This window comes from Ochotona princeps, chromosome 15 (genome assembly GCF_030435755.1).
Source record: "Ochotona princeps isolate mOchPri1 chromosome 15, mOchPri1.hap1, whole genome shotgun sequence".
NCBI lineage: Eukaryota > Metazoa > Chordata > Mammalia > Lagomorpha > Ochotonidae > Ochotona > Ochotona princeps.
The window spans coordinates 1,728,595-1,742,817 of record NC_080846.1 but is presented as its reverse complement, the minus strand read 5'-3'; the positions used below and the strand labels follow the sequence as shown (position 1 = coordinate 1,742,817).

Below are 14,223 nucleotides of genomic sequence, written 5' to 3'. Positions count from 1 at the left end.
TCCTCTTTCTCTGTAAAATCTGCCTTTCAGATATAAATATTTTAAAAACACAATCCTCCCATGGCTGCAGACAGCACAGCACACAGACACCCTGCTCCAGTGCACACAGCACAGCACACGGCCAGGCAGCCACTGCTCTGCTTCCCGTGACTGTCCGCAGCAGGGTCCTGGGCCTGGGGAAGGACAGACAGCTGCCCGGGCTCCCCGCCAACATCGCGGCTGTGCTGAGCTCACACTGCAGCGGCTCCCAACGAGCGCAGTCAGCTCCTCAGTCACACACCTGCAGATCTGCAAGGCCCCTTCCCAGCGCCCCATGTCAAGGGCAGGTGCTCTCTCAAGTGACCTCTGGATACGACATCAGCGTGGGAGGCTTTCCCCTGTCGGAGAGTCCCTTCCCATGTTCCCGCTGCTCCCAGGGACAGGGAGGGTAGGTGGCCCCAGGCAGAACGATCCAGCCCCTGGACTATGCCGAGTGTGCACACAGGCGTGCTCACACAAGGACATGCCCTCACCCAGCCCCTGGACTATGCCGAGTGTGCAACGGGCGTGCTCACACAAGGACGTGCCCCCACCCAGCCCCTGGGATGTGTCATGCTGCCAACAATTTGAGAAGGAAAACAAAGCTCACCACGCAGCTCCAACAAGGAAATGCCCCCTCTGCCCCCCCCACACCCCTGGCCCTGGGAGCCCGAGGACCTCTGACGCAGCCTCAGGCAAATTGCATCACTCAAGCCACATGGCAGTGACACGGGGCACCCTAACCACAGCCACGCTCCCCACCCCAGCCTGACACAGCCAGCGTAAAATCAGATCAGATTTCCATGACAGAACAAACACACAGCCTCACTGACTTGCCGTGAGCCACACGTGGCCTCAAAGTTGCCTAGACTTGTGGACGCCACTTGAAGGCTGCCTGTGGGTAACCAACAGCCTACATGCTCCGTAACCACTTCACTCCCTAGCGGTTTGTCTGAATGTTCAAACTATGGCTGTGTCCTGGGGGGCCCAGACCCTGCCACCCACAGGGGATCCTTCCACAGACCTCACCTGCACACCACCAAGGGGCTTCCAAGCCTTCAGAATCCCAGGGACATGCGTGCGGGCAGGGGCCTGGCCTCTGTCCACCTCTGCAGTGCCCATGACCTTGCGTGGTTTGGGCAGCCCTCGCGGGAGCAGACCAGGCCCAACGTGTCTACCAGATGGTGACAACACAACAGACGGGTCATCGCAAGCAGGATGTCGAGAGCAGTGTGTGGGGCGGAGTAGGCGACAGATGAGTGACAGCCACCCCCAGGCAGCACGCGGGGGACCTGCGCACATGGGATGCAGGATGCCGGCAGGTGCTACGGGCTATCTCCCCAGCGTGTGGTCACACAGAGGCAGACCAGATGGGGTGGGGGAGGGGACAGCCCAGCTGGGACCAGCAGGGAGAGCAGCAGGGTCGTTGGGCAGGCCTGGCAGGTTGGGCTCCGGCCTGAAGCCATTCTTCCTTTAATCTTCCCAGATTATTCTAAGCACACAACCTTTGGTGTTTTGGGGTTTTTGTTGTTGTTTACTTATTCTTATTTGAAAGGTAGATTCACAGAGAGGAAGGAAAGGAGGTCTTCCATCTGCTGATGGATTCCCCAAATGGCTGCAAAGCCTATAGCTGAGCAGATCCAAAGCCAGGAGCTTCTTCCAGCTCAGAAATGGAGCAGCCAGGGCTTGAACCAGTGCCCTTCTAGGATGCTGGAATCCCAAGGTGGGGCAGGGCAGGTGGTGGTCCTGCCCGAGGGAGCACCTGGGATTTATCAGGTGCCTCCAGCTGCCTGGGTGCCCTGGCCCTGCTGCCTTCACCCGCCTTTGTTCAGCTGCCTGCCCTTTCCCTCAGCCAGAGGACAAAAGCCCTGCGGTCAGCCCATGCCCCTGCCCGCACCTGCCTCGGGGGCCTGTGACCATCTGTGACCATCTGCTGGGCTGCCTCACGCAGGGTTCTTGATTGTGTGTAGTGGAGAGAGGCTCACTGGGACTATGTCACAGTTATTCTTGCGCTCTCGGGGAGATCCCAGCACCCCCAGTTCTGGAGGGGATCTGGGACTGCCAGGTGGGTCTCTGCTGGCAGGTGGCTGGGCAGGGCTCAGGGAGCGAGACGTGTCTCCAGGGGTCCTCCATGGCAGGTGCAGTGGGGCGGGGGTGGGCCGGGACAGCTGGCACTGCACCAGGGTTCACCCACATTCCCCACACCAGGGCCCTCAAGGCACTGAGTGGCCTGGATCCTCTGACCCCAACCACTCTCTCCAGGTGGGGAAGGCCACACGGGAGTCCTGGGATCTGAGACATGAGGCAGTGACATGATTTTCATGAGGCTGGGGAGGCTGCATCCTGCTCCGATCCAAGGAGGATGGGCAGAGAAGGGGACGGAGCCTCCAGCAAGACCCAGCACTCCTGAGCGGGATGCAGGCTGGTTGGGGCAAGAGCAGGCAGGACTGAAGGCAGAGCCACAAGCCACACCTGCTTCTGGACACGTCGTCCTGCCATGACTGCTGGATGTCGAGGCCGAGAGCAGGAGGGGGACAGAGGACTCGGCCAGCACGTGGAGAACCCCCGGCCTCCCACGGCAGGCCACCGGCCCTTCCCTTGGCAATGTGGCTGCCACACGCACTCCTTGTTTTCGGGTTAACTTCCAACCCGGTGACGTGGGCAGGCTGGTGGGAGGTGCCTGAGAGGGGAGGTCTTCCTCGGAGGCGGCTGGCGGGTTTGCACAGGCTGCACAGTGGGCCGGGCCCGACGGGCTGGTCCCCAGGGATGCCAGCAACGTTGGGTTCTTTTTCTTACGATTCTTTTTGAAAGTCAAACTATTTTTAGCCAAGCAGATGAGCGGCTCCCATAGCACACCAACCTATTACTCTGTCTTCATGAACAATGATTCAGGGCAGGGCTGGCCAGAGCCAGCAGCAGCCCGCCTTTGTAAAGGAAGCTTCATCGGCACATGGGCTGCTCTGGCTGCTGGTGAACCAAATCGTGGGTGTGGGGTGCTGGCCAATCGTGATACAGGACCCCACGGCCCACACATTCTGACCTAGTTGCTACCTGGCCCTTTAAGAAACTGTTGACCCATTTTACAACCCAAAGGCTAACCTCAGAACTGAGTCAGGATAACTACAAAGCTTTACGACAGTGCTCAAGGACTGTGGAGTTACAGGTTATGTTAGGATTCTGCAGAGATGCCAGGGGCCTGCCCAGCTCTCACCCCGCAGCAGGCCCAGCCAGGCGGGGATCCCAGCAGACACCCAGGAGCCCCGGTCAGCAGCAGGCCAGCCACCAGCTCGCCATGATCTGCCTGCTCCATTAGCCTGGACGTCAACATAATAAAACTTTCACACCACAGGGAAGCTGCATATTTTCATGGCACGCAGTAAGTATATGTGTTTCATGGCACACAGTAGGGACATGCGTTTCTCATCACACAGTAAGGGTGTTTCATGGCACACAGTAGGTCCGTCTTTCTCAGGCAGCACTGGAGGACTGGTGGGTTTCTCACAGGATCACACAGGATTTGCAGGCCTTGTGTCAACTATGGGGCCGGCCTGCCAGGCCCCACAGCTTCAAGCCACGCCCCTTTAGAGGAAAGTGCAGGTGTCTAAGATGACCCCAGGCCCTTTACCCGCTGGCACTGTCGACCTGTGCTAGGGGCCTGGGCTCACTTCACATCAAGCCCAGCCCCTTCACCCAGCCAGGCCAGGCCATGCCTCCCCTGCACACACTGGCTTGCTTACAACTTTACTCAGCTCCCCTTGAGGCAGGAGAGTGAACGTGGCAAGGACTCTGCCTTTAGGCATGGTGGGGAGACAGAACACCACAGAAGAACAGGTCCCATGAAGCAGACAGGCACGTACCCCAAAAAACCAAAAGAGAAAGATGGTGTCAGTCCCTGGCCCAGCACCCAGGCCTCACGCAGGACACTGGGCCCTGGCCCAGCACCCAGGCCTCACGCAGGACGCAGGACACTGGGCCCTGGCCCAGCACCCAGGCCTTACACAGGACACTGGGCCCTGGCCCAGGCTGAGGCTGCAGTAGGAAGAAAGGGGAGAGAGGGCCAAGCGAGTGGGCAAGAAGGCACACATGCACCCAGCATAGCAGATAGCAGGGGCACAGGGGCACAGGTGAGGTCAATGCCAGGCAGTGGGGGCCTGGCAAGCCAGTGGGCAAGCTGCACTGTCATGGCATGGGGCTTCAACAGGGACAAGGAGAGAAGCTCACAGCACAGAACAGCACAGGGCAGGACAGGTGTTCTCAGACAGGATGCCAGCTCAGTCAGGTGAGCTGGGGCACTGTCCATGTAACCAGCAGGTCCACAATCAGCCTGAGCAGTGGGAAGGACCAGAGGCAGCAGGGCAGCTAACCCAGCGGGAGGCTAAGTAGTCTGTGGGCCATTTCCAGGGTGAGCTGAGTTGCCAGGCACGAGGGCCCAAGCAGCTGGATAACAGAGGACCTGGCCACTGGGTGCAGGGAGGAGAGGGGGCGGGCAGAGCTTACAGGAAGAGAAGCTGGCTCTGAACTGCATCTCAGCCTTGTTCACAAAGTTAACACATTAAGCAGAAAGCAACCACACGCTTCAGAATATTCTGTGCTGGGGGCGGAGAGCATGGCCCGCAGCAGTGTCCTAACACAGAACGTGCCCACGCCCCAGGGCCCTGCTCACCTGGGGACACGGGGCAAGGATGGTGCTAGCAGTGTGGGTTAGAGGCCACCCACCCACCCGGCTCACATGACTCCCCAAGGTGTTGCTGGCTGTGTGAGAGCAGCCTTGCGTGCTAGGCCAGGTGCTCTCCGCTGCTCCACGCCCTCTGTCCACTGCCGTGCCTCTGCAGATGTCCCATCAAGCTAAATCCTTTGATTCACCACTTGGGTAGCAAACATCATGGGAGAGCATTACTCTCTCTTAATCCAAGAGAATCAGAGAGAGGCCGAACTGCCACCTGCCGGTCCACTCCCCAAACACCTGCAAGGGCCTGGAAGTGGACATTCAGAGCCTGGAGTTGGGGGTCAGCCACCAGAGCCATGCCGGGGCCGCCCCAGCTGGCCAGCATCACACGGTCAGAGCCTGGAGCTGGGAGTCAGCCACCAGAGCCATCCCGGGGCCGCCCAAGCTGGCTGGGATCGGGTGCAGGGATCGAACCAGGCCCTCTGATTAGGGGAGTCTCATTTGACACCTCAGCTGCTCCACCCAAATGCTCACTTCTCCCGACCACCTCCTACGTTTATATAACATCTTGTCAAGGAATTAAGTCTTTTACCTATTCTTTCTGAATTCTTGGCCAGGAGGGCCTTTGCCCAGTCCAAGATTATAAACTGCTTTCCACTTTCTTGTAAGAATTTATTTTTACATGGAAAGTATCTTTCAGCCACATGCAACTAACTCTGAGATTTTTTTCAGGGTGGGAGTAATAAAACCACACAGCCACTACCACTCACATCTTCAGACGCATGCCTAGCTATGGCCCAGCCTCCAGCTCTCAAGCGTGTGTGCGAGAGAAGCAAGCAAAAGCCCGCTCCCCAAGAGTCAGGTCGTAGTATTAGTACTCACATTGCTTGGCCCTGGAGGTACTCCAGGGACCCGCCAGCAGGTCAGCGGGGAAAAGTGGACATTCAGCAATGCAACACAGCCTGGTAACAAAACCAGCCTCTGAGACATGATAAATCTTTAAAAGATGAGTGAGGGCCTGGTGTGACAGCTTAGTGGCTAAATCCTGGCCTTGCATCTTCCGGGATCCCATATGGGCGCTGGTTCAACTCCCAGCTGCTCCACTTCCCATCCAGCTCCCTGCTTGTGGCCTGGGAAAGCAGTCAAGGACGGCCCAGAGCCTTGGGATTCTGCACCTGCGTAAGAGATACAGAAGAAGCTCGTGGCTCCTGGCTTCAAATAGGCTGAGCTCCAGCTTGGAGAGTGAACCATCAGATGAAAGAGCTCTGTCTCTCCTCTCTGTAAATCTGACTTTCCGATAATATATCTATATATAAATCTTAAAAAAAAAAAGCTGAGTGTGGCGGAGCAGCCAGCACAACAGAGAGCACACAGCTTGGGTCTGCTAAAAGGCACCTCAAGGGTGAGGCCCGCTGGCGAGCGGTAGCGCTGGCAAGAGGGCAGCGTGGGTGCCAACTGCTGGCAGGCAGGTTCTGTCCGGCCCATGATGCTGACCCATGTGCACAGTTAGCGACACTCCTGAACCGCACTGTCGCCATGTGTGTAGCCATGGGCATTTCCATAAGACACATCTCAAAATCACACTGTAAGAGTCAACAGTGGGATCAATGCTGTGATGTAACGAGATAAGCCACTACGGGTGGTGCCAACAGCCCCAGTGGACGCCAACGCTATTCCCAGCTGCTCCACTTCCAATCCAGCTCCCTGCTAATGCTCCTGGGAGAGCCAAGACCCACATGGGAGATTCAGTCAAAGCTCCTGGCTCCTGGCTTCTGCCTGGCATAGCCCTGACCACTGTGGCCATTTTGGGAGCAAGCCAGCGGATGGGAGATCTTCCCACCTCCATCTCCCCTTCTCTGTGATGCTGCCTTTCAAAGAGATCAAAGCAAACCTTTAGAAGGATAGTAAGAGCAGCAGCAATAGTGTGGGAGCCCCGCAGCACTCCCACTGTCTCACGCATTTTTACGCACACGCAAACAGCAAGCCTGGTCACTCCGAGGAGGAAGGACCAAGCTGCCTTTGCTTCCTCGCGAGCCTCTGGTGCGCTGGCTGATCAGCATGAATCACTTGCCATGGAGTGTCACTGCGTCCCAGGGAGGGGACTGGGAGGGGGAGTCCTCCACACAGGGGGAGGCTGGCTGTGGTCCCACGCTCTTCCTGGAACCCCTCAACCACGCACACACAGCCCCAAAGCCCCCACTCCTCTGCATCTCATCAGCCAGCAGGGACAGCCCAGAGAGCACTGTGTTCCATCTCAAGTTCAACTGCTGTGACCTACTTTGAGATGCCTCCCCCGGGCTTCCTGTGTGCAGCCTGCTCCACTTCCGACCGCAACTCAGAGGAACCCCAGTTTCTCCAGGCAGGGCCGACCTCATCCCCGCCTCAAGCCCCCCGGATATCTGGTCCTTATCTTGGACCCCTGAGCACTTAGCACTTTCTGAGCCTGGTCACCCATAAGGACAATGACCAAGCTCCCTGCTGTGTGTCATGTGTCCAGCTTCGTGTCTCAAAATAGAAGAACATGAAGGAGGGGGCCAGCCCCCCTAGGCCTGCCTCTCCCAGAGCGCCCAGGCTTTCTCCCCCGGTCCTCCCCTCCCACTGCTCTTGCCCAGTCCTTCCAGGTGGGTCTAGACACACCTGGACGGTGGCAAAGGCCAGAATGCACCTGCTCCCACACTAATGTCCCATGAACTGCTTCACATCCCACTCCGCCGACCCTAGTGGAGTCCTAACTAGGGCCCCGTTCCTCCTGGGGGGGCTGAAGGGGTCTGCTGTGCTTGTCAGTGCAGAGGGGGGCGCTTCCAGGTCTCACCAGGTGAGCAGGTGGTAAGACTGGAGCGACACCCAGGCGTTCCAACAGAGGCGTAAGCCTCTGGCTTCCCTCAACAACAAGCCCGCCGACACTCCCACCGCAGGCTGGGTGACCAGAAATCGTAACAGCAGCTGGCCAAGGACGTCTATGCTGACAGCAGGCCCCGCATGACTTCCCAGCCGGACATCCACGGGGTGGGGGTGTCGGCCCGGCCTCCACGTGGCTGCCCTACCCTGGGGTTACACAGTAGCTGCAGTCAGATCTATGAAGTGTCAGAGCCCAGCTGGACACAGGAGGCCAACTTCCTGGAGCTCAGTGTCTCCCCAGAATGCAACAGCGAACAGGCTGAGGTGTTCTAAAACGAGGTGCCCCCAGGAGCTCTACCCCCTGATGTCCCAGGCGAGGCACCTGCCTGCTTTGGGGGCATCACAGAGTGGGAACCTGAGCAGGGGCCGAGTAGGAGCTGAGGTGTGATGCTTCTCCCAAAGCGGACATCGGGACAGGTCAGGGAACACAGAAGGGCTTGGGTGCCCCGGGACACAATGCCACGGTGACCTCCAGGCCAGACACCAGGGGCTGGCCCTTGACCTCGGCCCCACACTCCCTCACCTCACCCACAAAGCCTCACAGTGGTGCATGAGAGCCCACAGGGCATGCCTAACCCCTGTGACCACCACTGACCCTGCCCCCACACAGGGCACCCTCTCCGGAAGGCGCAGTGTGGGGGGACAGCCACCTAGTGCCCACCATTGCCAGGGGCCTCACTGCCCAGTCCCTCTTCCCTCCCCGTCCTCCTCACAGGGTCCTTGTTGCCATTCGGATCACAACAAAGGCTGGTCCCCGCCTCACCGGCAAAGGCCAGGGGAGCCCCGGTCCCGCTGCCCTCCCCCCAGCTCCTGCCAGGCTGACCCCCTGGTGGCCTCGGGCCTGGGCAGCTGCACCCCTGGGGGAGTGAGGCTTCCCTAGCCTGCCCCACACAGCCACCTGCAGAGACACCTGGTGCTCCTCCAGACGCTGAGGGTGTCAGGCGGACAACCGGCTGCCCCCCAAATCACGCCGCTCTCAGCAGCGCACCCCACAGGACGGCCAGCAGCCCTCGCCGCTGCCCAGGGGCTGGGAATCGGGGCTGTTCACGGTCAGGTCTTGTCCAGCTGGCGCCACAGACCACAGGCCTCCATCCCGCCAGGGGCTGCCGACAGCCGCCGGGTGCCTCGGCTCCTGTGCGGCCTCGGCGCTGCCCTGCCGGCCTCCTCCTCGTCCCGGCCCCGCAGACCCGGCCAGCTCCAGCTCCCAGCCCCCTCGACCCCCGACTCGACCCCCGACCCGGCCCCCTCCCGGCTCTCCCCGGCCCGGGCCCAGCGCGCTCCCGCGGCGCAGGCCGAGCCCCGGGCGGCCGCTTCACTCACCCGCGCCGGGGGCGCCGGCTCCGGGCCCCGGGCTCCGCCACCAGCGCAGCAGCGCCCGCCCGGGCTCCAGGCTAACGGCGCAGCGCCGCCGCTTCACCCACAGCACCGAGCGCAGCGGCTCCGCCGCCCCCATCGCCCCCATGGCCGCCGGGCGGGGGGCGCGGGACCGTTAGCGGCCACTGCACTCGGCCGGCCCGGCGCGGGAGCGGCAGGCGGGAGGCGGCGCTGCGTCACAGCGCGCAGGGCGCGGGCGCGGCGGGGAGGGGGCCGGCGCCGGCGGGCCGAGCCTGAGTGGGCGGGGGCCGAGGGGGCTGGCTGCCCGAGGGACTGGAAGGGGCAGAGAAAGAAGGGAGTGGGGGTGAAGGAGAGGGGAAGTCAGAGAGCTGGACAGAATGGGGGTGCGCCGCGCGGGAGGGGGGTATGCCAGCGCGTCCTGCGGTGCTGTCTGGGCCAGTCTGCAGTCCCTAACTGGGCACTAGAGTCCCCAGGGTGGCCGTCCTCTCCCCTGGGTTAAGGTCAGGTCCTGAGCAGAGAGGACACTGGCTGTCCAAGTGTTTGGCTTAGGGCAGACCCCCCACCCCCACCCCAGGCTTCCGGGCTTCTCCCGGTGGGCAGGGCCAGGCTGGGAAGGCTGCTGGCCCGAAGGGGTGGGGGGTGCTGCTGCAGTGTGGCCAGCAGTCAGCAGGGGCCCAGTGGAGAAGGGAGTAGCTCACCCCCGGGGGCAGGCCCAAGGACCCGGAGCTCCGGGGCCTGCTCAGCACCCCTCAGGGAGGCCCCTGGACCACCCTGCTAGGGTCCCTCTATAAGCACCCCAGGCCTGCCCTTACAGCCTGCCTGTCTCCCTATGTGTGGGCACCTGGGGACCAGGGTACATCTACTGCCATCCCTCAGTTCCCAGGTAGGTGACCCCCAAGAGAAACGGACCTCAGCAGGACGGTGCCCAGAGGCACCCTAAGGTTCAGCTGCAGCCCTGCCCATGTTCTCTCCCGCGCTCCCTGCCCAGCCCTGCCCCTGCAGGCAGAGGTGGGGCCCCTGGCGTACACATGGCCTCGCTGCTGTGCCTGGTACCAGGTGGGTACACATACAGGTCTTATCCTGCCAGCTCTGTGACTGTCCACAGGGTGGGGACGGCCTTGAATCACTGCTGCCCAGGAGCTCAGCCCCCGGATGCCTGGAGGCCCGGCACGGTCCTGTTGCAGCCCTGCCCTGAGCAGGCCGGGCCTGATCGCCAGGCCGCGGGCAGGCAGCAGGAGCCCTGCCCTTCTTTGTCCCTCCACACCCGTGGAAGCTAGGAGCTGCGCGCCTGGGCAAGGAATGCATAATGCTGCCACTGCTGTGTGTGCTCACAGTGGCCAGGCGTGGGCCGCCCAGGCACAAGGGCCCAGAAATGCCAGGGGTTGCTGAGGGCCTTCGCTCTGGCCTTCCTGTGGCCTGGCTAGCTGGCCGCTGCCTCCCAGGGCTCCCCAAGTCCTGTTGCCAGAATGGGTGGGTCCACAGAGGACTCGGTTTCCTCCTCAGCCCCCTGGAGGCTTCAGTGGGGCACAGGCAAGTGCTAGCAGTGCACAATGATGCCCCACCATCCACCCAGCAGCCCAGCTGTAGACCTCCGTGTCTGTAGCTGAACTGGCTCCCCTAGAATTTACAAGTGGAAGCCCTAAGACCCAGTACCCCCCTCCCAAAAGTTATGATGCTTGGAAATTGAGTCTTGACAGGGGATGACAGGAGGAGGCCGCAGGCTGGGACTTCCACCAGGACGCAGACGCAAGGACAGAGCCACGACCCTGCCCAGTGGCATGCAAGCCCTGCAGGGAGGCAGCCCAGCCACCCAGAGACCTTGGACTTCGGCCCTTGGGAGCAGCAGACACACACTTCTGTGGCTGAAAGCTGCCGGTTTGCTGTGGGTCGGCTGGGCCAGGCCCTGGCCCTGTGGGGTCCCTGCGTGGGCTCAGAGGCGATGGTACCTTATTAGAGGCCACATTAATTTGTAAAGATTTGTTATACTTATTTGAAAGATAGTTACAGAGAGGGAGAGAGAAAAAGAAATATCTTCCATTTGCTGAAAAGAGTAGGTTAGAGGCCCAGAAAATGGTCCTTGTAGGTGCTGTGGGTGCCAGGTCCCGCTGGCGACCAGGGCACTGTGGGCAGGTAAGGCCAAGCAGCCTGTGGCATGGATGGTCCAGTGGGCAGCCACTCAGGGCTGTTAGGCAGCAGTGGACGGGCCTAGCTTTCCCTGTTGCAGGCGAGGCCTCAGCACAGCTGGCTGCTGCCCTATACAGGCTGCCAGTGCCTGGAGCCTGCAGGTGGGCCAGCTGTGTGGGTTTACCTAGCAGCCTGCAGCATGAATGAGGCAGGCTCTGCCTGGCCTCCACCCCTGTGGTGTGCCCAGCCTCCAGCCTGAGGCTGCTGCCTGGTGAGCTGACCACTTGGGACCTGCCTGGCCAGATAGCCTGTCTGGCAGCGGCCAACACCCACTACCATGAGCATGCTGACTCCATCCTACAGGGGCTGCTGTACTGTCATGTTCCGGCGGGCCCATCCACTGCTAGACCATCCATGCCGCAGGCCCCCGGCCTCACCTGCCCACAGAGCCCTGGTCACCAGCAGGGACTCAGAGCCCACGGAACCTGCTAGAAATGCTCCTTGGGGTCTCTGACTCACTCCTTTCCCTTCTTCCTGGAGGCTCTGGCCTTGTGTGATAGTCCTACCTGCCTGATGACACAAAAAAACTAGAGTGCTGCTGGGTGGGGGTGGGAGGACTCAGCAGCAGGTGCACACTGGCTGCAGGAACAGCCTCGTGGCCTCTGAAGCTGCTGTCCCGTCAAGGCTGACTGCCCGGGAGGAATGGCCAGGGCCAAAGAGGCCCCTAAGCTGACACTGGTCCATGTGATGCAGTCACTCCTGGAAGGGGTTATCACTGGCTCCGTTTTACGGGCGGAGAAGCAGAGACCCACGGAGTGGAAGTAGGCTGCTCCAGATACACAGAAAGGTTGGTGAGTGAGAACCCGCTCCCCGCCCCCTACCAGCTTCCTGCCCTGGGTCGAGGGCGCTGCCTTCCTGCAGCAAGTTCTGCATGCTGCACCCCAGTGGGTCTCTGTTTCCTGGGTACCTCGCAGGCCAGTGTGCTCTGCCCTAGACAGCACACAGGGCTGTCCTCCTGAGCTGCAGGCACACAAAGGCAGTGCTGCCCCTATCCAGCCTGCCCACTGGGACAGCTCAGGACTAGGGGTGCGTTGGGGGCCGGGAATCAGGGCTGATGCTCCCACACGTGGGGTGCCACCGCTGTGCAGAGGTTTGGTCTGCAGCCTGGGGGTCCCCCAGTTGGGTCAGGGTGGCCCCTGGGGTTTGACACAGGCAAGATGTGGTCTTCACTTTAGCTTGCGTAGCCTCCATGTTACTCCATAGGTGATTCCTGGGAGCCAGAGGTCCCACCAACTAAGTGAAGGCAGGGGCAAGTGGGGAGCCAGCCCCTTGCCCGCCTGCTGTCCTCCTGGCCAAGTCCGGGTTTCCTCTGCAGACAGGGGCCTGAGAGCAGACTAGGCTGCTGCAGGAGAGGGGGTTCTCGGCCTGGTCCCTGGTCCCTGCCGCTGGAGGGAGAGTCCACCAGAGGTGGTCAGCGGGGCTCTGAGAATGCCTGGAGCAGCCCCCAGGTTGCAAGGTTTGTGGAACTCTGCCAGGACACTACACGATGCCCCGGGGTTGCTAGTGCCCACCTCCAGGCATCCTCCTTCTGGAAGGACTCCGTTAGTATCTTTCCTCGGACATCAAGTGTCTGATCTGCTTGGTGGGGGAGGTGCCTAAGGTTGAGAGTGGACGCTGCTCAGTCTGAGCCATTCACACACTGTTTCCATATCAACCCCTAAAGGGACCACATGGACACATTCACCAAACCCTCAGACAAGCAAAGCAGGATAAACACAGGAAGGAACCCCTCCCCGTCACTGTTCACAGGGCCTGGGTGGGAGGAGCCAGCCAGCTCCACCTGCCACATCGCCATCCTGGGTGGAGGTGACAATGTGACCTTGGCAAGCACCTGAGGCTTAGGGAACTTCATAAGCCTCATTACCAGGATCTGCCCCAGACACAGGGCTGAGAATTGTTAGGGTAATTGAGCACACCCAAACGGAACTCCCGGAAGGAGCCGTCATCCTGCCTCCCGCTCCCAGGCCCCTTCAGGTGTAAATGCAGATCATGTCCCACTCTCTCCGCGGGTTCCCAGAGCCTTCTCCTCCATCTGGCTTTCCCTGCTCACTGCCCACGTGGCACCGAAGTCCTGGCCCTGGGGCTTTCTCCCCTTACTCCCAGGCATGCATCACCCCAACGTCTCCTGGTGTTGGTCAGGGTGTCCAGGAGCCCCTGAGGGCTGTGGCTTTGCTGCAGGGTCCCCCATGGTCGTGTTGAAACATACCAAGCATGTGCAGTGACTAGGGGCTGGCTATCGGGGGAGTTGTGGACGGAAATGCAGCCTGTGGAGTATATTGTTAATGAGGACTCTGAAAACAGAAGCTGGGGGCTGGGGAAAGCCGGGGTGCAGAAACCTCTGTCCCCAGCCCGAAGTCACCGTGTACGCCAGTCCAGAGGGAACAGCTCCTTGGATCCTCCGTGTCGTCTCCATCACCTTCTATGGTGTTCCTGTGTCCCAGAGCATGACAGCAGTCTTATCTTCATTCACATCTGCCCACCTGCTTGCCTGTCGCAGTGGGCTGTGTCTTTGCCTGCACCCTCTACTCCCACCCCACAGACACACAGCTTGTGATTCGGGACAGTGACTCGCGGGGCCAGCAGCATGGCTGGGCTGAGTGACAGCTGGGGCTGGTCAGCCTGTGTGCCACTCTCCTTCCTGCGAGCCCTCTAAGGAGCCCCAGAGATTAGCCTGGGAACCATGCTGCTGTGTTGTGCCCATTGAGCCTCCAGGTTGCACTTGCAAGAGTCTGACTTTTTCCTCCAGGTGCCATATACCCTGTGCCAGAAAGGCCTGAGACAGGCAGCTCCAGGTGCAGCTGAGCCTGACAGCGATGGGTCCGAAGCACACGCAGCGGTGAGGCTGGGAGGCGGCACAGCAGGCAGGGGATGTAGACAGGTGTGTGAGGCCAGGGGCCTTATCTCTGTGCTCCTAATGCCAACACAGAGCCTGACCAAACAGAGATATTTGCTGAATGAACGGAAGAATGAATGAGGGAAGGAAAATGCCAGAGCAGGAAAGCCTGTGAAGCTACCTTAAATTTGAGTTTAAAAAAAATGCATAAAAAAAATGCATTTTGAACAAGGGTTGGAGACAGAGAAGTAAGTCTGATTGGGGCAGACCAGACAGCTCCTACCTGTCA

General features: G+C 60.5%; 1 protein-coding gene across 1 annotated transcript in view; it reads right to left on the bottom strand.

The window, feature by feature from the left end:
• The window catches only part of CERK (ceramide kinase), a 52,922-nt gene extending 43,843 nt beyond the window's left edge, over positions 1–9,079 (bottom strand). Inside the window, exon 1 of the mRNA XM_058673266.1 lies at positions 8,903–9,079. Within this exon, the coding sequence (XP_058529249.1) occupies positions 8,903–9,044 (142 nt within the window). The 5' untranslated portion in view covers positions 9,045–9,079. The remainder of the gene's footprint in view (positions 1–8,902) is intronic.
• Between the last annotated feature and the right edge of the window lie 5,144 nt (positions 9,080–14,223).